Source organism: Poromitra crassiceps (assembly GCF_964638095.1).
Source record: "Poromitra crassiceps genome assembly, chromosome: 3".
Classification (NCBI taxonomy): Eukaryota; Metazoa; Chordata; class Actinopteri; order Beryciformes; family Melamphaidae; genus Poromitra; species Poromitra crassiceps.
In genome coordinates this window covers 89,277,349-89,302,684 of record NC_139625.1, presented here as the reverse complement: position 1 = coordinate 89,302,684, position 25,336 = coordinate 89,277,349, and the positions used below count along the sequence as shown (strand labels likewise).

At 45.3% G+C, this 25,336-nt stretch overlaps 1 protein-coding gene across 1 annotated transcript; it reads left to right on the top strand.

The window, feature by feature from the left end:
* Nucleotides 1-865: 865 nt before the first annotated feature.
* Nucleotides 866-25,221, top strand: gabra2a (gamma-aminobutyric acid type A receptor subunit alpha2a; the record flags this gene model as incomplete). The annotated part of the gene is made up of 8 exons (XM_083634013.1): nt 866-941; nt 5,012-5,079; nt 11,190-11,410; nt 14,793-14,875; nt 15,897-16,040; nt 20,054-20,206; nt 23,624-23,826; nt 24,919-25,221. Exons 2-8 carry the CDS (start codon nt 5,077-5,079, stop codon nt 25,219-25,221), a joined length of 1,110 nt encoding a protein of 369 aa, XP_083490139.1. The 5' UTR covers nt 866-941; nt 5,012-5,076.
* Between the last annotated feature and the right edge of the window lie 115 nt (nt 25,222-25,336).

The following is a 25,336-nucleotide window of genomic DNA, read 5'->3' as shown; positions in this document are numbered from 1 at the left end:
CTGAAACCATGCATATAGCCACCTGCATACCTGACTTCGGGAGCTTGGCAATTGGCATCATGCATGATTAGCCAGTAGCATCCCAACGTGTCACACAGGTAACATTACTTAAGAGACAGACTAGACACTTACTTTCTTGGTTGTTGCTAAAAAATCTGTCAGTGTCACTCACTGTCTGTCGTTCACTCGCTCACTGTCTCGCAGCTCGCTCACCTTCAATTATCTCGCCAGGCAGACAGACAGTCATCACTCACCACCATGCTGCTGCTCTCTCGGAATCAAGTTACCGCGGACGCGGCGTCAGATGACTTCCTGCCTGACCTGCCTTTCGTTTCAAAATAAAAGCGATCCCGTGTTTTTCATGCTTTTCCATGCAGATTGTTTTATAAAAAAAAAAAAAAAAAATTTTTTTTGCTCTGAAATATTAGGGGAGGTCCGGACCTCCCCGTGCTCATAGCTAGTTACGGCCATGCTTGGTGGGTCATGCTGAATTAAAGAGTGGATCATAGAAATAACTTATATATATGGAATTTGAAATTCATTCGGTAACTTTACAATCAATACATTATAAAAAAAATGCTCATTGAATGAAAAATGTTAGGCTATTGGAAAAATGTGATAGCTAGATTTGAGTAGCAGTAAAAACATCACTGCTGTGGGTGAGAGGAAAACTCCACTAAAAGAGCTTCACCCAACATGTTCAGGAGAAAAGTATATTTTAGTGTGTCATATATAGGCTACAGACAGTCCTCATCTATATTTTTCTGTTTATTATAATGTCATATAGCCTAATACCAAAAAATGACACATTTGTCCCACATTTAGGTCAAAAGCAGAATCCAATCCAACAAACGCAGGCTTCAAAAACATCACTACCTTCACCAGGATCTTGGACAGTCTTCTGGATGGCTATGACAACAGACTGAGACCCGGCCTGGGAGGTGAGACACTAGCCGTGTTCGGAATGGTTCACTCATTCACTGATCGCTCACTATTCCCCATGCAGTGTTTTTCATATAGTGAACAATATGTGGAACGATCAAATGAGTTTCAGACACTATACCTCACTCTTCTTCTCCTTTGGTAAACAAGACCGCATTGCATTAATAATAATAATAATAATAACAATAATTGATGGACTTATATAGCGCTTTTATATACAGGAGAAACTGTAGGGTACATTCGCTGCTCACTAGAAATTGCACTGCATTGTGGATATTTTATAGTGGACTAGTGAATCAAATTAAGTTAACAGTTGAGAATTTGGATACTAATTAAAAAAATGGCGAGCAGAACATTATTTCTGTAATGGGGAACCATTTCGAACAGGGCTACTCTGTTTTGTTTATTCACGTCTTTTAGGGTTGTGAAGGCTAATACCAGATTGGGGCTGCATGCTGATAGTGCTGACATTCCATTTAAATATGACCATTTTCATGCCAAAAAAAATATTGTTGCAAAGTTTTATTGTTGTCAGGGTGGAAAAGCCACCAAATCCAATTTCTTGTGCCTGCAATCCATTTGTAAAAGGGCGATAACGCTGACAGGGCTCCTGATGTGGTGGAGCTCAGAGGGCTTGACATCAAAGCTGGGTGCTTTGTAAAGAACAGGGCAGCTAGGGAGCTACTGGCTGCAGAAAGAATACAGCTCTGAGGAGAAAGAACAGGGCAGGGAGCTACTGGCTGCAGAAAGAATACAGCTCTGAGGAGAAAGAACAGGGCAGGGAGCTACTGGCTGCAGAAAGAATACAGCTCTGAGGAGAAACTCCCATTTCATGCAGGGTGCGTGGCAGCAAATAGTCCCAAGGAGCTACCAAAGAGATGTTGTTCTGCACACTGCTAGCCAGTCCATTGAAGTATAGTACCACTGTCACACAGCAGGATTTGACTGGTACGTTTGTTTGGAGATGGTTGTTCTTTTATAGGTGTTCATTATGATTAATAATTGAACTGAAGCTGAGATCTAATAATAGTGTTGTTTATATGTGTATTCTGTTTTGTAACGTTGCACTAATACTGAATAACCAATGCTGTTATTATTTCAATCATGAGAGGCCAGTTGGCGAGAGGAGGGCATATAGGCTAGGATAGGGGATCCCCTATCGCGGTGCGCGCGGTGCTAAAATGCATGATCTTATCACGTCATAAGATTTAATCGAATCACACACACGCACGCGTGCACACACACACACTGACACACACACACAGTAGCGCTGTGCACTCGCAGCGGCAGAGATCTCTTCCTCTCTCTCAGTAGGCTATGCGCCGAGCAATGGAGTAGGGTCTAGGGAGCAACGAGCGAACACACACACACACACACACACACACACACACACACACACACACACACACACACACACACACACCATCTCTCTTTCCTTCTCTCTCTCCGTTTCCCTCTCTCTCTCTCTCTCTCTCTCTCGGAGGAGACCTGCTGCAGACGGGACATGCCCACACACTCCGCGGGAGAAAACAAACAAGATATTTGGGCTTTGGGAAACACTGATCGACATTTTTCCACCGTTTTCTGACATTCATCGATTCATGGACAAAATAATGGACAGATTAATCATGAATAATAGTTGATAGTTAGATAGAGATAGTTGCAGCCATAATTGACAACATTGGGTCCAAAAGTCAGTTCTCAGGGAATTGAGATTTATTTTCTTCATCTTGAACATACGTATTTGCTATTTGCTTAATGCTGCCTATATTCATCAAACTGTCACCCATAGTTTACTACAAGCAACATAGTTTGATACTATAGGACAAAAAGGCTATTCAGGCCGAGCAGTAGTGGAATGTTATCTCTATTATATAAGAAGCTACGAGCAAGATTTTCGATTGTTATTAAACAGTATAAATTTAATATCGATGCATCACATCTTACCTCTAATAGTAGACGAGACCAATGCCGAGTAGTCTCGCTTGAACCCCGAGTGAATCGGCCAGTGTTAGTCTGTCTGTGGCCAGGGCAGATCAGGAAGTGAAATGAAACGGTTTGCAGCAGCCACTTCGGCCATAACCACAAAATAACTTCCAAAAAACCTGTTAGAATATAACGAGAGATGTTCGCGAGAGTAGCGAGCCCCTGCATGGCGTTCTCCTTGTTTATGGTCTGTTGCTAGGCAGAGCGAAACGGCGGAAGGCAGGCAGCTGCCGTGAACCGTTTCGTTTCACTTCCGGGTTTATCCGGCCCGCCGGTAGACAGATAGAGAGAGAGAGCCCCCTGGTGACGCAAGGTTAGACAGACACAGACTCTATAATCATCAAGAGAGCAATCTCCAATTCACACGGCTTTGGTCTCAGCTACTATTATAGGTAAGATGTGATGCATCAATATTGTAATTATACTGTTTAATAACAATCGAAAATCTTGCTGGTAGCTGCTTTAAACAAATTTGTTTTTTGTTTGTTTTCAATATTTCTTGATTTGTTGAGTGTAAAATATCACACCTACTAACATTCTAAATAAGCATTGCAGGAAGATGCCCCTCATATATATTCCTTGACATTCAAGATCAGATTCAACAAAATTACTTTGGGATGTTTTTCATTTTGCTTCAGAGGAGAAGCCAGCAAAAAATGCTCCAAACAAACAGGGCTTACTGCAAGTCATTCACACCCCATTTACACCTGGTATTAAAATGCAATCTGTATCCAGATCACTTTTGCCTACCATATGCTAGAAAACTTTGAAAACACCATAAAATACTTTTAAAAGACTAAAGTCTGACACCCTCTCACATCCAGCTCACATCTAAAGACGAGTCACATCACTGAGTTTTTATTCACAGACTATAAGATTTTGCAAAGATTGCCTACCATACACTAGAAGACTTTGAAAAGACTAAAGACTGTGCACCTTCTCGTTTTGAACAGACTGTAAATTAACCACACTGTAAATGAGCCCAAGGCACAGTGCAGTTCACATGTGTAGGTTAATTTGTAATGCATTTGTTATGTTGCTTTTGTTTTCTTATTTCCGATGAACACAAAGTGTTTTTTACTTTGAAATAACGGTAGATGTAGGTAACAGAAGCAAATCCTTAACATACACAAATAGTGTAGTAGCCGTACTGTACCGCACTGCAGCTGCTACCATCACGTATGACTAATGTTCAATAGTATGTTTAATTAGGTATATGCTATTTGCACCTAACAGAATGTTATTATGTTTAATTATGTTTAAAGTATGTTCATGCCATTTGCACTATGGGCAGTGAATACGCCACTGTCTGTGGCGTGTCTTACTGCTTTATTGCTTGTTGCCTCTTGTTTTTATTTATTTATCTTTTATTTTTTGCACTATGTCGTAACGGAGCCTACAGCACAAGAATTTCACACGTGATACTTGTACTACGGAGTGACAATAAAAATCTTGAATCTTGAATCTTGAATCTTGAAGGGCAACGGTGCAGTAACTGTACCGCGTTAACACCGGAGAACAAGGAGATCAACAATAAGGACAAACAGGGAAGAGTATAGTGGTTTAGCTCCACTCTATTTTTGGGCGTGGAGTTTGGGATTTTGAAGGCTTTACAGTGTTGTTTGTCAAGAGCTGTGGGAAACCCTGAGAGACTTAATTGCATTGGGCAACATGTTAAATTCAAATATCAAGGTCATTTAAACCGGCAATAAACAATATCAGACTTTATAACCAACTGAACCTAATGTATGCTATGTGGATAGATCATTATATAGTGTCAGACACTGATGAAAAAAGATTATAAAAATAACCGTTAATAAAATATGTGCTTAACAAAGTAGTATGTACCGGTAGTACACTGACTGTCGGCAAGTACCTCATACGACCCCACATATTTAAAAAAAAAAAGAACTGTCCCTTTAACAGTTGTTACAGATGGAATTCATCCTCATAGTTTCATCCCAAGCGCATGTTCTAGAAAAGAAATTGCTCCTGGTGACTTGAAAATGTTGTTGTTTTTGTGTTATTATTTTTGTATGTTGGCATGTTTATGATTTTTACCCCCTACTGTTTGTTTTCACAGACCGGGTGACGGAGGTGAAGACTGACATCTATGTCACCAGCTTTGGTCCAGTATCTGACACAGATATGGTACGTCTCATTCTCCTACTCCAGATAATAGTGCATCCCCAAGGAACAACAAAGGTTTTACTCTTCATCATGGACAAATTTCCCTCATACGATGAAGTCAATCTTAAAGTTGAGCTGAAACGCCATTTGCACAGTAGGCTATGCAAGTTCCCTTATCGTGACGTATTCCAAGTGAAACCGGGTAGAGAGGCGGGACATAGTGTGTGGAGGCGTTTGATTTGACCATTGAAAAGTGGGAGCATCTGGGATGAGGGACTGACCAATGTGAGGCGAGGCGAGTCTCTGCCATCTGGACCCAGGCAACTGCCTCAGAGCAGAGGGACTCCACTAAATAACACATTTTAGCTGACAAATCTGAAACCTATCTGTCACATTTCAATAACAAGTCTATGGACCAGCCCTGGACTGGCCCTGGACTAGCATTATAGTCCACCGGGCGTTTGCACACACAGACACAAATGCGCATCATGCGTGCACACACCCACGCGCACGCACGCACGCACTCTTGAGTTCTTTCCATCTTCTTATTTAGACCCTCTCTTGTCTCCTCACATCTCCTCCTGTCCACTCCTTCCAACCCTAAAAGCTTTTCACAGTTGTTCCATCACACTCTTAGCCGCCCCGCCACCGAGGGCTCCTCTCAAATATTGAAGCGCTAACTATAGAAACGTGGGGCACAGGGGCGAGAGAGCACCTTCAAAAGAAAGGAAAAAAAGAGTGATGAGATGGACCCATGTATAATTCATGCCATGTCTCCATCAAACTTGCAGCAGATCATTTCACGTCTCTCTCACTCTCTGCTTTTGGTGCCTACCACCACGGACAGAGCCAGGTTTAATTCCCTGGTAGCTGTGCTTGGTCAGATGTTCCTGCTAATCTCTCAAGACACATGTTGGATTTGTATGAAAATCTGTCAGCATGGTAGAAGACAATCTGGATAATCGTCCGTAACTGATGAATTGTTAGGAACACTCAGCAGATTTTCAAACCAGCTTCGTCTCATTACGAAATCAGCAGTATATCAGAAAACTGTCAACAGTTTTGCAGGCATTCATTTAGTTTGACAGTGTTATTGAAAGTTGATTTGAGTTCAGTTGTGGACCAGTACGTGTCTTTGTGCATGAATGACATCACTGTTCACAACTTTATTCAAATCCACTCTGAATAACTGCCAAACTCAATGGGTGACTGATATACTGCTGATTTGATTTTGTAACAATACAAAGCTGGTTGAAAATCGGCGGAGTGTTCCTTCAGACTTCATCATTATTACTAGAGAATGTAGCGGAATGACTGTTTCTCTGTTAGTGGGACTCCAGGAAGACTAGCTGTTGTCTAGGCAGCAGCTAATGAAGACTAGCTGTTGTCTAGGCAGCAGCTAATGAAGACTAGCTGTTGTCTAGGCAGCAGCTAATGAAGACTAGCTGTTGTCTAGGCAGCAGCTAATGAAGACTAGCTGTTGTCTAGGCAGCAGCTAATGAAGACTAGCTGTTGTCTAGGCAGCAGCTAATGAAGACTAGCTGTTGTCTAGGCAGCAGCTAATGAAGACTAGCTGTTGTCTAGGCAGCAGCTAATGAAGACTAGCTGTTGTCTAGGCAGCAGCTAATGAAGACTAGCTGTTGTCTAGGCAGCAGCTAATGAAGACTAGCTGTTGTCTAGGCAGCAGATAATGAAGACTAGCTGTTGTCTAGGCAGCAGATAATGAAGACTAGCTGTTGTCTAGGCAGCAGCTAATGAAGACTAGCTGTTGTCTAGGCAGCAGATAATGAAGACTAACTGTTGTCTAGGCAGCAGCTAATGGGGGTACGGTGGCGCAGTCGGTAGCGCTGTCGCCCCACAGTCAGAAGGTCCTGAGTTCGATTCTCGCCTGGGACACTGTGGGCGCTGTGGTTGTGTTCCCCCCCATATCTTCAGTGCCTACTGCCCAGGTGGGGTATCTCGTCGTAAGGGCCTTTCTCTCTGTGTGGAGTTTGCATGTTCTCCCCGTGCTCTCCCAGGGGGTTCCTTCGTATATAACCCCCCACTAAAAACATGCAGAAGATCAGATCGTCATCGTCATCCGACCAGTGACGACAACATCCAAAGTTGGTCCCCGGGCGCTGTACGAGAAAGCGACCACTGCTCCTGGCCTGCCCCTCGGAGGAAAGGACATGCCTGGATGGGTTAAATGCAGAGGACACTTTTCACCGGCCACCGTCAGCATGAGTGTGTTGTGGCCACATGCATGTATTGTGGTGTTCGTGTGACAATAAAAGACGGGGCTTGTCCGTTACGAGAGTTAATGGTGATCCTTTTAAATAAACAAGTTCTCTACCTACAATACAGGTGGGATTCTAGACAAACTGAATGGGGGGGGCGTGGCTCTAATGTGTAGTGAATTAGTCATCCTTGATATGAAAAAGGTGCAGAATCACTGCTCTACAGTATACGTGATGCCTCATATGACGCTTTGCATGTATACCCTGGAGTCATGAGAGAGAGTGAGGGAGATACCCTGGAGTCATGAGAGAGAGTGAGGGAGATACCCTGGAGTCATGAGAGAGAGTGAGGGAGATACCCTGGAGTCATGAGAGAGAGTGAGGGAGATACCCTGGAGTCATGAGAGAGAGTGAGGGAGATACCCTGGAGTCATGAGAGAGACTGAGGGAGATACCCTGGAGTCATGAGAGAGACTGAGGGAGATACCCTGGAGTCATTTTATTTTATTTTATTTAACCTTTATTTAGACAGGCGAGTCATTAAGAACAAATTCTTATTTACACTGACGGCCTGTGGGGTAAGGGAGAGGGGCTGCAAAAAGAGTCATGTTAAGGATAAAAAGGATAAAAACAGTGCATTATAAAACAGGGTATAAAACATAACAACAATCACATAGGATAGAGCCAAAACACAACATAACACAAGATGGCACAACGTAGAACCAACACAACACAGCACAACGCAGCACAACACAACAAGACAAAACAATACAGGATAAACCAAACAAAACACAGCATGATGGGGGAAGGGGGTAGATGGAGGGAGGGGTAGAGAGGGAGGGAGGGGGGATGGGAAGAAGGGAGGAGGGAGGGAGGAAAGGAGAAGGGGAAAGGGGGTAGAGGGAGGGGGGAGGGGAGGAAAAGGGGAAGGGGGTAGAGGGAGGGGGGATGGGAAGAAGGGAGGGGGGAGGGAGGAAAAGGAGAAGGGAAAGGGGGTAGAGGGAGGGAAGGGGTAAAGAGGGAGGGGGAGATGGGAAGAAGGGGGGGTAGGAGAAGGGGGAGGGGGTAGAGAGGGAGATGGGGGGTAGTAAAGGCAGAAGGGGGAGGGGGGGGTACTATGAGGGGGGGAAGCAGACACAGCGGTCAACAAAGAGCTGTTGGATGAGAGAGAGAGTCATGAGTCATGAGAGAGTCATGAGAGAGACTGAGGGAGATACCCTGGAGTCATGAGAGAGAGTGAGGGAGATACCCTGGAGTCATGAGAGAGACTGAGGGAGATACCCTGGAGTCATGAGAGAGTGAGGGAGATACCATGGAGTCATGAGAGAGACTGAGGGAGATACCCTGGAGTCATGAGAGAGTGTGAGGGAGATACCCTGGAGTCATGAGAGAGAGTGAGGGAGATACCCTGGAGTCATGAGAGAGACTGAGGGAGATACCCTGGAGTCATGAGAGAGAGTGAGGGAGATACCCTGGAGTCATGAGAGAGAGTGAGGGAGATACCCTGGAGTCATGAGAGAGTGAGGGAGATACCCTGGAGTCATGAGATAGTGAGGGAGATACCATGGAGTCATGAGAGAGAGTGAGGGAGATATCCTGGAGTCATGAGAGAGTGAGGGAGATACCCTGGAGTCATGAGAGAGTGTGAGGGAGATACCCTGGAGTCGTGAGGGAGATACCCTGGAGTCATGAGAGAGAGTGAGGCAGATACCCTGGAGTCATGAGAGAGAGTGAGGGAGATACCCTGGAGTCATGAGAGAGTGAGGGAGATACCCTGGAGTCATGAGAGAGAGTGAGGGAGATACCCTGGAGTCATGAGCGAGTGAGGGAGATACCTTGGAGTCATGAGAGTGAGGGAGATACCATGGAGTCATGAGAGAGTGAGGGAGATACCCTGGAGTCATGAGAGAGTGAGGGAGATACCCTGGAGTCATGAGATAGTGAGGGAGATAGCATGGAGTCATGAGAGAGAGTGAGGGAGATATCCTGGAGTCATGAGAGAGTGAGGGAGATACCCTGGAGTCATAAGAGAGTGTGAGGGAGATACCCTGGAGTCATGAGAGAGAGTGAGGGAGATACCATGGAGTCATGACAGAGAGTGAGGGAGATACCCTGGAGTCATGACAGAGAGTGAGGGAGATACCCTGGAGTCATGAGATAGTAAGGGAGATACCATGGAGTCATGAGAGAGAGTGAGGGAGATATCCTGGAGTCATGAGAGAGTGAGGGAGATACCCTGGAGTCATGAGAGAGTGTGAGGGAGATACCCTGGAGTCATGAGAGAGAGTGAGGGAGAGATGTAGGAGCGATACTGTATGTTTCCACTGGGCTGGAGGGACTGAGGGACTAAGTGGTGTTGATGTAAACCATGGCTGACATGGGCCTTGGGGAGCAGCTGTCCCAGAGACTGACAGACAAGAGGTCAACCGTTTGCCAAGCTCCCATTCCACCACAAACTCCATCTCAGGCCACCGACACACCAGGAGCCTGTCGCAAGAAGCAACGCTCAACACACTCATATTAGGGTGTCTTTGTGATAACTGCCTTCCCAAAAGCAAACAATGGTGATCCCAGCTAACTGGTCGCACAAAGGTGCTTATCAACTGGCTTTCTCAACCCAGGATTTTCCATTCAAGCTATATAATATACATGTTCACATAAAAGTGGTGTTTTTTTTAAACTTATAAATAGTTAATCACACACACGTGGCTATGGACGAGTGCAGAAGCACGGAAGCGTACTCGGGCACGGAATGCAAAGTAATATTCTAATAGGTGACTTTGAGTTCTCCAAAAGACATTTTCTGGTGAGACATTTGTACTTTACTTAACTTTAAGTGTGGCTTTCAGACACTTCATCCACTACTGGTATAGGAGCTGTCTGTCATGAATTGAAATACCTTACATTTGATCCTTCTTTTTCTCCAAATGCCATTTATATTCATTCACTCGTCATCCATCTACTAATTCCAGATGATTTAGGTCGCTTTCACATATAAGCTGTTTAGTCCGCTTTAACCGCGCCAGAGTTCGTTTCCTGGCATAGTTCGGTTAGTTTGGGGTGGTGTGAAAGCGCAAACGAACTCTGTTGCGGAACAAACAAACGAACTCTGGCGCGATTGAAAACGTGGGTCTCGGTTCGCTTCCAAGTGAACCCTGGCGCGGTTCGTTTGTTGTGTGAAAGCAAGCCGGACTAAACACAAGAGCGCCAGTGCATCTGATGCACTCACGCAGTGCATCATGAGTAGAAGACGGTAGAAGGGAGCAAAACAAACACTGCGGCGTGCACACGTGTACAGTACCTGCACTGCGTCATGACATACGTCGTCATAACAACATCACATTTCTCAACAGCTGGCCCCGGCTTGCCTATCTCCTTCGGTACGTAGGCTACTCTCATCTGCAGAATGAAATGTTCAACAGCTTGCTGCCTCATCTGCTGCTCATATTGGGCACATTCTTGTTAAATAATTATTTGATAGTAAAACCAGAAATCCCAATATCGCAGGGGGTGTTGCTCCATGTCAGAGTTTTGGGGATTCACTTGTGTTGTTCAGTCAGCCCTCAGCCAGGCAAGAAGCCTGCTGAAGAGAGGAGAGATTTCCCTTCTCTATTCTGTCCAATAGACGAGTGACTGTTTGGACCACATGACATTGTTCAGAAGGTTTGGTGCTTGTGACAAATTGTTGTGTGAAAGAGAACCAGACCAAATGAAAATCGCAATAATGTTGCAACTTCACCCCCCCGAATCACACAGAGTCCACCAGCTTATATGTGAAAGCGACCTTAGTGACGCGTTGAGTGAGTCACCAACAGAGCAGGGCTAGCGGCCACTGCAGTAGTATTGACACTAATTTCTGTTCTCTCTCTCTCTCTCTCTCTCTCTCTCTCTCTCTCTCTCTCTCCTGTCCAGGAGTACACTGTAGATGTTTTCTTCCGTCAGAGCTGGAAGGACGAGCGGCTGAAGTTTCATGGACCAATGAACATTCTGCCTCTCAACAACCTGATGGCCAGTAAGATCTGGACGCCCGACACCTTCTTCCACAACGGCAAGAAGTCTGTGGCTCACAACATGACCATGCCCAACAAGCTGCTGAGGCTCATGGAGGACGGCACCTTGCTCTATACCATGAGGTACCTGTTTGATCTTTAGCTACAGTGATAATTTCCAACATTTTCATATGATTAAATATCCATGTGGCTACACTGCATCACAGTCGAGTCACTATATCTCTACACTGCATCACAGTCGAGTCACTATATCTACACTGCATCACAGTCGAGTCACTATATCTACACTGCATCACAGTCGAGTCACTATATCTCTACACTGCATCACAGTCGAGTCACTATATCTCTACACTGCATCACAGTCGAGTCACTATATCTCTACACTACATCACAGTCGAGTCACTATATCTCTACACTGCATCACAGTCGAGTCACTATATCTCTACACTGCATCACAGTCGAGTCACTATATCTACACTGCATCACAGTCGAGTCACTATATCTCTACACTGCATCGCAATCGAGTCACTATATCTACACTGCATCACAGTCGAGTCACTATATCTACACTGCATCACAGTCGAGTCACTATATCTCTACACTGCATCGCAATCGAGTCACTATATCTACACTGCATCACAGTCGAGTCACTATATCTCTACACTGCATCACAGTCGAGTCACTATATCTCTACACTGCATCACAGTCGAGTCACTATATCTCTACACTGCATTGCAGTCGAGTCACTATATCTCTACACTGCGTCGCAGTCGAGTCACTATATCTCTACACTGCATCACAGTCGAGTCACTATATCTCTACACTGCGTCGCAGTCGAGTCACTATATCTCTACACTGCATCACAGTCGAGTCACTATATCTCTACAGTGGGTCGCAGTCGAGTCACTATATATCTACACTGCATCACAGTCGAGTCACTATATCTCTACACTGCATCGCAGTCGAGTCACTATATCTCTACAGTGCGTCGCAGTCGGGTCACTATATCTCTACACTGCATCACAGTCGAGTCACTATATCTCTACACTGCATCACAGTCGAGTCACTATATCTCTACACTGCGTCGCAGTCGAGTCACTATATCTCTACACTGCATCGCAGTCGAGTCACTATATCTCTACACTGCATCACAGTCGAGTCACTATATCTCTACATTGCATCACAGTCGAGTCACTATATCTCTACACTGCGTCGCAGTCGAGTCACTATATCTCTACACTGCGTCGCAGTCGAGTCACTATATCTCTACACTGCATCGCAGTCGAGTCACTATATCTCTACACTGCGTCGCAGTCGAGTCACTATATCTCTACATTGCGTCGCAGTCGAGTCACTATAATCTTTATGAAACAATACACAAGACAATACAAGACAGACAGGCTCAGACACAGGGAAAAATAAGAAGAAGAAGAAGGAAAAAAGCATACAGCTACATAAGCTGCTCAAGGCACTTATGTATGTAATAGATAAAGTGCTTGGGATCTCACGCAAGGGGTCCACAAGACACCAGCCGGGCCAACCATCACCCCCAACCTCAGTCACCTGTCATTCTTAACCTCGTCAAGGTGGGCCAGAAACGGTTAAGCTGTGTTCACACCGAGATATTTATTTTTCGCTCTGTCGCTTGATTCAACCCTTTGGAATCATCGCTCTGTCGCTCTGTTTAAATCGCTCATCAACAGACACACGAATTGACGGACATGTGGGGGCTATAACGTTACGCAATGTCATGCTGTTTGTCCACTACGAGCCGCCGTCGTTGTTTACAAGCTAAGCATATCAGCGTGCTCCTAATGCGAGCTGCATACCGGTAGTACAGACTTCACTTCATGTCAGCTGTCAGCCTGTCAATGCGGTTTGTTGCCACACAATAAACCAGCGGTTTGTTCCAAGCCAGTGTGATCCTTGACTCGCTCTCACACGGCAGCCAATCAGCGTTGAACAGCGAGCGACTGATGCCAGCGTATTTTCGCTCGAGTTGGGATATTTCATCTCGGGCGACGAGCGTATTTTCTCCCGGGCGAATATACGCTCAATCGCTCGTTTGCATTGACTTTGTATGTAAACTCGATGCCAGCGAAAAACTTTAATAGGTCGGTGTGAACGCAGCTTTACCAGATAATTGAGAACCTCCCAAGCGAGTTTGTCCATCTGTATAACAGAAATCATGTCCATCAGCCATACCCAAAAAGAGGGTGGAGAGGAGGACTTCCACTCCTTCAGAACGAGTCTCTTGGCAACAGTGGTCCCCAGTGTCAGAGACTGTTGCACAGCTGTAGGGAAGTTCAAAGAGGACCTTATTTCCATCTTTAATTATGATTTTTAACTCATCTTGATTTTTTTAAATAGATTTTTTATCTATTGTTGAGCCAGCCCTTTCTTTGGCCAGCAGTTTGCCATGCAAAGTCTCTCTTGTCTGTCTCGGTAACAGCTGGGAAAGCAGTTGTAGCTCTGGGAAATCACAGAACGCTCATCCATTAGAGACTTGAGACTTGACTTGGACTTGCAAAAGATGACTTGCAGCATCGTCCAAAAGTTTAATACATTTACACTCTGAGCTGAGCTAGCAGGCGGGCAGGCGTGTGTGCGTACAGTACGAGCATCAGATCCGGCTCCTCCACATCTCACCCAGTGGTCTCACCACACACCTCTCATTGAAAATGAATGAGGCCCAGGCGATTTTCATCTATGTAAAAAGCCCCTTAAATGAACCAGACAATATTTACATTTAAGAAGCTAGAATGAGATTAATTTTTTATATTTTCTCTTTAAAAAAAATGTAAACGATTAATCGATTATAAAAAATAGTTTGTGATTAATTTTCTGATGATCGACTGATCTACACAGCAATAGAGAGGCAAAGTGAACGTCACTTCTGCTTCAGCACTGTACCAGAGATTTTCTTCCGCAATTTATTTTCCCATAGACATTTCATAAAATGCTTATGAAAATAGTTTTACTTGGTCAAACCAAATGGTTCAGCTATATTTAGAATCGGGAGAGACCATAGAACATTTCACTCAGACCAAAAACAACAACAAAAAACAACAAAAAAATATTTTCTTTAAACCCGCATTTTTTTTACGTTTTGGTCCGAGTGAAATGTTATGCGATCTCTCCTGTTTCTAAATATATCTGAACCGTTTGGTTTGAACAAGTAAAACTATTTTATAAGCATTTTACGAAATGTCTACGGGAAAATAAATGCCGGATGAAAATCTCTGTTCCATGACATTCCACTTTGGCTCTCTATACGCTTCTTGGCAATGTTTCGTTTGTTTATTTATTTGTTTGTTTGTTTGGTTTTAGTTTTTAGTTGGTTGGGAAAATTCTTTTTTCAGTCTTGCTCCGAATTGAAAGAAAGAAAGAAAATGTGCTTTGTGCTAACCCAGCTTATGGTTATAACAAATTAATCTGTGTGTGTGTGTGTGTGTGTGTGTGTGTGTGCGCGTGTGTGCGTGCGTGCGTGCGTGCGTAATGTCAGGCTAACGGTACAAGCAGAGTGTCCCATGCACCTTGAAGACTTTCCCATGGACTCTCACTCATGTCCTCTTAAGTTCGGCAGCTGTAAGTGTTAGCAACACACGCACACACACACACATGCACGCACACATACGCACACGCACACACACACACACACACACACACGCACACACATTCTGTCACAACACGTACTGTATAGATCGTCTGAAATGACAGAATAAGTTGATTTCCAATTACTTCAAAGCGTCCATTACTTCCTTGTTACAGCTCCCGACTCTGGCGTGTGCACTTACTCACACGACCGCAAGAGGTCGCATTCATAAACATCGGTCATTTTTAACCACCAATGTTGTCATTTTTCTTGCGAGGATGGGCTGTCTGTCGCCTTCATGTCGGATCATTTTCGCTATTTTGAAATAGATACTGTTTTTCTGTCCAGAGTGGATTTCCCCTTTTCTCTCCATACAGCCACAAAGACCGTGTGCTGATTACTAGTGCCTAATATACCCACAACAATCAGATTGCATTGTGGGTGTGATGCTCTGTGCAATTAAGCACAATTAGGGTTCTCTTTATGTCAGGTGATGGAGGATGGGTGGGCATCTGATCTACTCAGGCTACTTTACATTAGTAGTTTAACCAGAGGTTTTCAAAGTGGGAGGCGGGCCTCCCCAGGGGGCCTCCAAACAGTTTCAGGGGAGGCTCAGTGAATGCAAGTGAAACAATAAATGCCTTCTTCAGACAGAACTTTTTTTTAATAGTTTGAAGCAATCTTGTCTCAATTGTTGAGATCAAATAACATAATCATGATCCCATAGGCATTCAGACATTTTAGCCAACCTACTGAGGGGAGGCCCACAGCCTCAGACTTTGAAAGCCCTGCTATATAGTGTTTAACTAGAGCATATTTAACGTTACAGCTGAAAATGACAACAGAAGTAAACAATAAACAAGTTTATGATATCTCCACAATTTAAATCAATCAGCAGGTGTCTACCCGGAACCTGTTGTTGTTAACGCAACGTCACAGTGATACGTTCTATAGGGATTTGTGTTGTGGATTGGTCTGGTGATTCCCAGTGTCTCTCTGCCTTCCTTGAGCCAGATGCCTACACCAAGACAGAGGTCACCTACATCTGGACTCGTAACGCCTCCCAGTCAGTGGACGTAGCAGCCGATGGATCCAGACTCAATCAGTACGACTTGGTGGGCCAAACTGTGGGGGAGACCACCATTAAGTCCAGCACCGGTGAGCACCATGGCCTGCGTTCAGCACCTCAAATCCCAATTTTTCCACAAATCTAACATGAGTTGGAAAAACACAGAGGAGAGCTAGTGTGTATTTAGTCAGCATACACACAGCTGTATCATTACTAGGGCATTCACGACTACTGCATTTTAGTAGTCATATCGACTACTCCCAAACAGTAGTCGATTAGTTGACAAATTAGAGAAGATATCTTTTTTCAGCCATTAAAAAGGATTAATTCTTGTCAAAAAGGTCTCAAAAACAGCCAGTAAAGCAGATGTGCCCACACTTGTTTGCCTTGGGATCAAAGTCGACATACTATTCCGTTAGAAAACAGACAGTCTGTCTCTGATCATCACAGAGCAGCCTCCCAGCTGCAGACATGTCTGTCTGTCCCTGATCATCACAGAGCAGCCTCCCAGCTGCAGGCATGTCTGTCTGTCTGTCCCTGATCATCACAGAGCAGCCTCCCAGCTGAAGACATGTCTGTCTGTCCCTGATCATCACAGAGCAGCCTCCCAGCTGCAGGCATGTCTGTCTGTCTGTCCCTGATCATCACAGAGCAGCCTCCCAGCTGCAGACATGTCTGTCTGTCTGTCCCTGATCATCACAGAGCAGCCTCCCAGCTGCAGACATGTCTGTCTGTCCCTGATCATCACAGAGCAGCCTCCCAGCTGCAGGCATGTCTGTCTGTCTGTCCCTGATCATCACAGAGCAGCCTCCCAGCTGCAGACATGTCTGTCTGTCCCTGATCATCACAGAGCAGCCTCCCAGCTGCAGACATGTCTGTCTGTCCCTGATCATCACAGAGCAGCCTCCCAGCTGCAGACATGTCTGTCTGTCTCTGATCATCACAGAGCAGCCTCCCAGCTGCAGACATGTCTGTCTGTCTGTCCCTGATCATCACAGAGCAGCCTCCCAGCTGCAGACATGTCTGTCTGTCCCTGATCATCACAGAGCAGCCTCCCAGCTGCAGACATGTCTGTCTGTCCCTGATCATCACAGAGCAGCCTCCCAGCTGCAGACATGTCTGTCTGTCCCTGATCATCACAGGACAGCCTCCCAGCTGCAGGCATGTCTGTCTGTCTGTCCCTGATCATCACAGAGCAGCCTCCCAGCTGCAGACATGTCTGTCTGTCCCTGATCATCACAGAGCAGCCTCCCAGCTGCAGACATGTCTGTCTGTACCTGATCATCACAGAGCAGCCTCCCAGCTGCAGACATGTCTGTCTGTCCCTGATCATCACAGGACAGCCTCCCAGCTGCAGGCATGTCTGTCTGTCTGTCCCTGATCATCACAGAGCAGCCTCCCAGCTGCAGGCATGTCTGTCTGTCTGTCCCTGATCATCACAGAGCAGCCTCCCAGCTGCAGACATGTCTGTCTGTCCCTGATCATCACAGAGCAGCCTCCCAGCTGCAGACATGTCTGTCTGTCCCTGATCATCACAGAGCAGCCTCCCAGCTACAGACATGTCTGTCTGTCCCTGATCATCACAGAGCAGCCTCCCAGCTACAGACATGTCTGTCTGTCTGTCCCTGATCATCACAGAGCAGCCTCCCAGCTGCAGACATGTCTGTCTGTCCCTGATCATCACAGAGCAGCCTCCCAGCTGCAGGCATGTCTGTCTGTCCCCGATCATCACAGAGCAGCCTCCCAGCTGCAGACATGTCTGTCTGTCTGTCTGTCCCTGATCATCACAGAGCAGCCTCCCAGCTGCAGACATGTCTGTCTGTCTGTCCCTGATCATCACAGAGCAGCCTCCCAGCTGCAGACATGTCTGTCTGTCTCTGATCATCACAGAGCAGCCTCCCAGCTGCAGACATGTCTGTCTGTCTCTGATCATCACAGAGCAGCCTCCCAGCTGCAGACATGTCTGTCTGTCTGTCCCTGATCATCACAGAGCAGCCTCCCAGCTGCAGACATGTCTGTCTGTCCCTGATCATCACAGAGCAGCCTCCCAGCTGCAGACATGTCTGTCTGTCCCTGATCATCACAGAGCAGCCTCCCAGCTGCAGACATGTCTGTCTGTCCCTGATCATCACAGAGCAGCCTCCCAGCTGCAGGCATGTCTGTCTGTCTGTCTGTCCCTGATCATCACAGAGCAGCCTCCCAGCTGCAGACATGTCTGTCTCTGATCATCACAGAGCAGCCTCCCAGCTGCAGACATGTCTGTCTGTCCCTGATCATCACAGAGCAGCCTCCCAGCTGCAGACATGTCTGTCTGTCCCTGATCATCACAGAGCAGCCTCCCAGCTGCAGGCATGTCTGTCTCAAACAAGCACCTTTTCCCCCAATATTTTATTTTCAACTTTTTTCCTTGAACAACACACAAACAAGGCAAACAAACAAGCTCAGACATAGGTAAACAAAAGAAAGAAAAGAAAAATACATTATCGACATTCACTATTACTTTGTGCCTCCAGTCGCACTAGGTGTCCATATGCCCGTAAGAGACATTGTGCCCGGGATCCCACACAGGGGGTCCACGACAAACCAGCCGGGCGAGTCACCCGTCACCCCCAACCTCAACGAGGTCGGCTAGAAGTGGGTCCCAAATAACCAACAATTTATTAAGCGAGTTGGTCCTAAGGAATCTAATTTCTCAGTTGTCCCCAGTGTCAGAGACTATTGCAAAGCTGTGGGGAAGTTCAGAGAAGACTCCGAGCAGCCGAAGATGGCAAGTTCTGCCTCCGGCTGAAGGGTTATTTTGTACGCCTTAGAGTACCAGTCGAATATTTTGGCCTAGAATCCCGTTAGTGAAGGGCAGAACCAAAAGGCATGAGATAGTGTTCCCTCCCTGACACCTATCACATAGTGGTGAAACAGAAGGCAAGATCTTGTGTAATTCCTGTTTGGAGTAGTGGAGACGGTGAGCGACTTTAAATTGGATCAGCTGGTGTCTGCTATTAACTGAGCAGAGTTGTACCACCAACAGACTCCTTTCGCATATAATGTCAGGTAAATCAATACCAAGTTCCTCCTGCCACGCTTCTCTAATCCTCTCAGTAGAGGCCATGGTGCAGTTATCAAACAGACATACACATCTAGAGATGAGGTGCTTGGAGTGAAGAGGGCTCAGCAAAACATCAAAAAGCATGTTCATCTGGGAGTGCTTCAAAGGTATGAATCTCGGATCTAACATAATCTCTGTTAGCAGGAATCTGAGCCAGTCTGTGCCAGGCAACTCAAACTTCCTCTTCAGCAAATCAAAGGATGCAAAATGACCATCTATGTATAGGTCTTTGATGGAAGCCAGACCCCTCTCACTCCAGTCATGGTAGTTTCTATCTGACCAAGGAGACAAAAAAAGAGTGATTGAAACAAATTGGAGTGTGGACAGAAACCAAACAAGCACATTTTGAGAGGCTTCTGCAACACAGCGTGCATCTTGAGACACTGTCTGTCTTCAAATACAATGCCAGATGTATTTTTAGTTTGACCTATCGCACTAGGCACTGCTATGATGGTAAAATAAATTATAATGGATTCATTCTCCATACTGGACTATAAAGGAATGTCAAAAGAGATCTGAAGGTTCTGAATCTTTTGATGTGTTGAATACATTATGAATAGAGTATTGTGCGCATCTGTCATTTATGGATCTTTTTATAAACCTAGTTGTACTTTGCACAACTCAGTCTGACTATGCAACTGCTGCTACACTGGAATAAGTCTTGGACTTTGCGTGTATATTTGCTTGTGTTCGTTTAGTCTACTGTCATAGTCATATTTCTTCCTGGATCCTGTATTGGCACGAATTGTACTTGATGAGTTCTGATTCTGGGGCGTCTGGGTAGTGTAGTGTAGTAGAGCGTCTGCACATCCTGTATTCTCCTGTATTGTGTCACTGTCTTAAGTGTCAGGGCAAATTAATTGTGCACCAATTGTACTTGGTGAATGAAAGCAGTTGTGATTCTGATTACAGTTGATCTGTCTGACCATTCTCAGTTAACAGGCCTCACAATGACGAGCGCTGAGTGAGCGGTCGTACATTTTCTCCCTTCGTCCACAGGTGAATACAAAGTCATGACCGTCGACTTCCATCTGAAGAGGAAGATTGGCTACTTTGTGATCCAGACTTACCTCCCCTGTATCATGACTGTCATCCTCTCCCAAGTCTCCTTCTGGCTGAACCGGGAGTCTGTGCCGGCCAGAACCGTCTTTGGTGAGCCTCTTTTCTTTACACATCAAACACGATTTCAATGTATTTCAACTTCACACTTAGCTAGGTTAACACAGAGGTTAACACTTTTATGCCAGCTACTCTTACAATAGCTGGCATAAAAGTACAATCCATTATGCTTTATAATTTATGTCATTATATAGCTATCGTGACCTTGCTTTACAAAATGGTGACATTTGAGAAATGTAATAGTGCAGATATTTTGCAAAAATACTCTTTCCTGATTGGATAGGTAGCATTTAAAAATGTGCTGTGTTCAACCACGTCATAGTTGATCTAGTGAAGTTAGGGAAAAACAAAGGGCCTACTTTGAATATTCACAGTTAAGTGACAAGCAACAGAAAATTATATTAAAATCAAAGTAAATTTCACTGTGATTCAACCTCTGACAGCTACTCTTACACTCACTATGTGATCTCAGATTATGACAGATTATTTCGCCCCCATATTCATTAAAGTAAATATTCGGTCCATTCTCCGAAGCCACATATCTTCTGAATATTCTGACACTAAAATGGAAGAAAGAGAGAAAGATCAGGAGATTTGGCAACAGGAACCCATGTTAGGCCCAGGGAGCGATTAGCTAGTTTGTTGATGTAGTAGCTAAATCTGTGCCTAGAATTTTTTTTATTTTTATGGAATATCTTAGTTTCAACTGTATTGAGCTAACAAGGGGCAGCTTTGTGTTTATATGTGTGGTTTGTGTGGAGTTTGGGAACTCACAATCTCTATTTCAAACTAGCTTGCTTGCAGATGTAGGTCAGCACTAACCCTGCATCACCAGGCACAGTCCTCTCACAACACTTCAGGGGAGAGGTCAGGTGACCATGTGACCATTTGGGAGACTTGCTGCTACCATTTGTTAGAATTGGCGGAGCCTGCGGTGACCCATCTATGGGTAATATCATATCTATGTCTGTACTTCACGGAGGAGAAAGTTGGTCAAAACGGACATAAGGCGGGACATCCTGCAAAAAAAATCACAAAAATAAAATGTATTTCGTTTTTCACACCAAAAGTTCATTTTTCAAGATTTCATTCATAACAGTAATCTACAGTTTGCTGACGTCACAGTACTATCAAATTTGAACTGCATTTCAACCAATCATATCACGACATGGCAGCTGTCAATCTTCATTTCGAGGAGAAAATTCTGCAGGCAAAATGGCCGTCTAGTGCCTTTAATCTGGTGGAATTTCTAGCCCATAAACTAACTAATAACTTGGCCAATTGTATGTAACATACAACATGAAGCAAACGGTAATGTCTAAGAATGAAAAGACATGTAACTGTGGCTTGTTTCATTTCAATAGCCCCCCAAAGTCAGTCAAAACAGGTCAATACAGCAGCAATAATACTGCATCAAGACAACTCGGACCTCGAAACTTTCAACTCGGATATTTCCAGCCTCCGGCATAATTGCATTCACGCTGTTTTTAACTCGTGGAGTTACAAAAACATACACCGCTTGCTAATTCCATTGGTAAAATAGCTGTTGAATTCAACATGTTGCTATAATCAGAGTGAAATATAAACAATAAATAAACACATATTCCATAAATGCACCTCAAATTAGGTCAGCAAACACTTTGATGACGTCAACTCGGACAAACCGGAGCTCTGAAAAGATTGACTCGTGACTCGACTTGGACTTGGACTCGAGCATTCAGGCATTGGGACTCGGAAGTTGGAGACGAGGACTTGGACTTGTTAATTGATAAAGTATTTTTTTTTTTGGTAATAGGCCCTAATAATTTGGCATAAGATATTGATCGCTATATTAATACAGTGACATTATTACATTTTGTACAAGGGCACGCATGTGTTCCACCTATGTGGATTCATGCTCATAGTACAGGCTCGGACCCAGGTATTGGGGACTCGATTTGGACTCGACTTGGACTCTTCTTTGGTGACTCGGACTTGAATTGGAACACTGCGGACTCGACACTCCACTTGGACTGGATATATAGTGACTTGACTACAACAGTGCTCTACATACTCTGCTAAAGCAGTTTGGGCGAGGTCTTCTCTCCTACTGAATATCACTCTTTGTGTACCCTCCCCCCTCTGTGCAGGTGTAACTACAGTGCTTTGTGTACCCTCCCCCCCTCTGTGCAGGTGTAACTACAGTGCTTTGTGTACCCTCCCCCCTCTGTGCAGGTGTAACTACAGTGCTTTGTGTACCCTCCCCCCTCTGTGCAGGTGTAACTACAGTGCTTTGTGTACCCTCCCCCCCTCTGTGCAGGTGTAACTACAGTGCTTTGTGTACCCTCCCCCCTCTGTGCAGGTGTAACTACAGTGCTTTGTGTACCCTCCCCCCTCTGTGCAGGTGTAACTACAGTGCTTTGTGTACCCTCCCCCCCTCTGTGCAGGTGTAACTACAGTGCTTTGTGTACCCTCCCCCCTCTGTGCAGGTGTAACTACAGTGCTTTGTGTACCCCCCCCCCTCTGTGCAGGTGTACTGTAACTACAGTGCTTTGTGTACCCTCCCCCCTCTGTGCAGGTGTAACTACAGTGCTTTGTGTACCCTCCCCCCTCTGTGCAGGTGTAACTACAGTGCTTTGTGTACCCTCCCCCCCTCTGTGCAGGTGTAACTACAGTGCTTTGTGTACCCTCCCCCCTCTGTGCAGGTGTAACTACAGTGCTTTGTGTACCCTCCCCCCTCTGTGCAGGTGTAACTACAGTGCTTTGTGTACCCTCCCCCCTCTGTGCAGGTGTAACTCCAATGCTTTGTGTACCCTTCCCCCCTCTGTGCAGGTGTAACTACAGTGCTTTGTGTACCCTCCCCCCCTCTGTGCAGGTGTAACTACAGTGCTTTGTGTACCCTCCCCCCCTCTGTGCAGGTGTAACTCCAGTGCTTTGTGTACCCTTCCCCCCTCTGTGCAGGTGTAACTACAGTGCTTTGTGTACCCTCCCCCCCTCTGTGCATGTGTAACTACAGTGCTTTGTGTACCCTCCCCCCCTCTGTGCAGGTGTAACTACAGTGCTTTGTGTACCCTCCCCCCCTCTGTGCAGGTGTAACTACAGTGCTTTGTGTACCCTCCCCCCTCTGTGCAGGTGTACCTACAGTGCTTTGTGTACCCTCCCCCCTCTGTGCAGGTGTAACTACAGTGCTTTGTGTACCCTCCCCCCTCTGTGCAGGTGTAACTACAGTGCTTTGTGTACCCTCCCCCCTCTGTGCAGGTGTAACTACAGTGCTTTGTGTACCCTCCCCCCTCTGTGCAGGTGTAACTACAGTGCTTTGTGTACCCTCCCCCCCTCTGTGCAGGTGTAACTACAGTGCTTTGTGTACCCTCCCCCCTCTGTGCAGGTGTAACTACAGTGCTTTGTGTACCCTCCCCCCCTCTGTGCAGGTGTAACTACAGTGCTTTGTGTACCCTCCCCCCCTCTGTGCAGGTGTAACTACAGTGCTTACCATGACGACCCTGAGTATCAGTGCCCGCAATTCACTGCCCAAGGTGGCCTATGCTACGGCCATGGACTGGTTCATTGCCGTCTGCTACGCCTTTGTGTTTTCCGCACTCATTGAATTTGCTACTGTCAACTACTTCACCAAGCGTGGCTGGGCCTGGGACGGAAAGAGCGTGGTCAATGACAAGGTAGAGTCGCGTCATGAAATGTATATGATGGCTTTCTCCAGTGGTGTAGTGGTCCCTGGAGAAGTGGGTATATATATATATATATATATATATATATATATATATATATATATATATATATATACACACATTACATTACATTACTTATTTATTTATTTTATTCGTTTATTTGGATGGGACAGTGCAAAATTAATGAACACAGAAACCACAGAAACAGATAGTAAAACCTGGAACATAGTAAAAGTGTAAAAATTGCCGGATTTAGCACGAGGCTAATTTCCATCCGTTGTCCCATAAAACATAAAACACAAAAAACATAGAGCGTAAAACGTAGAACATAATAAAAACATACATAAAACATAGGTAGCAGCAGTACACTCTAAAACTACGTAAAACATGAGTAGCAACAAAACACTCTAAAATACATGGCAGCAATTACACTTACGTCATTTAGCAGACGCTTGCCTAGTGACGGCTGCCTAGTGCCTACATGGCAGACTATTCTAGCCCATAAATGTTAATATATTTGGCCAATGTACATGTATGTAACATACAAAATAAAACTCAGGGTAATGTCTTCACTTAATGTAGAATGCAAAGGACATGTACATGTAACTGGCTCGTTAAACTCCAGGATATTCCATTCCAGGATATCATTATTTACCGTGGTCTTACCCCGGCTCCTCGAACATTTCAAGGCGGGCAGCAGCCCAGGGTCGTCTAGGTTAAAGAATTGTTGTGTGTAATTCATATACAAACTATTTTAAATGAAAGTGACACCTCCAGTTGGTATGATGATACAATACATGAACACCAGTGATAATACTGTGTACTCTGGCCTTTCTATGGGGGGGGGGGGGGGGGGCTCAGGGATTTTGTTGTTACTTTCAGTTGATTGTGTTTACATGTTTGTCATTTATGCACATTGGAAAAACTCAAAATATTAAAAAAAAGTGACACCTTCAGGAAAAGTCAGGGCCCACCAGCATTGTCTTTTTTAATTCAAAAAAGTTACATATACATTTCAAAAATATCAAAATGACCGCCATGGCCGTGTTAAAAGACCTCTAACCCTGATCCCTCTCCCTACAGAGAAAGGAAGCGGCCATCATGAAGAAGAACAACGCCTACGCCGTGGCCGTGGCAAACTATGCCCCCAACATCACGAAAGACTCCACGCTGCCCACCATCTCCAAGACCGCCGCCACCGATCCCAACAAGACCACCATGGATGGCAAGCGCGAGCAGGGCAAGAAAACCTTCAACAGTGTCAGCAAGATCGACCGCATGTCCCGCATAATGTTCCCAGTGCTGTTCGGGGGCTTCAACCTGGTCTACTGGGCCACCTACCTGAACAGAGAGCCAGTCATCAAAGATTTGGATCCTGCCAAATGAACAGAGAGGGATTTGTTCATTTGATGCATGTGATCGTAATGACTGGGTTAGAAAAAAGGTGGTAAGCCCATTCTCTGAATATGAGAATCCTGGCTAACTCCGGCATGGAAACATC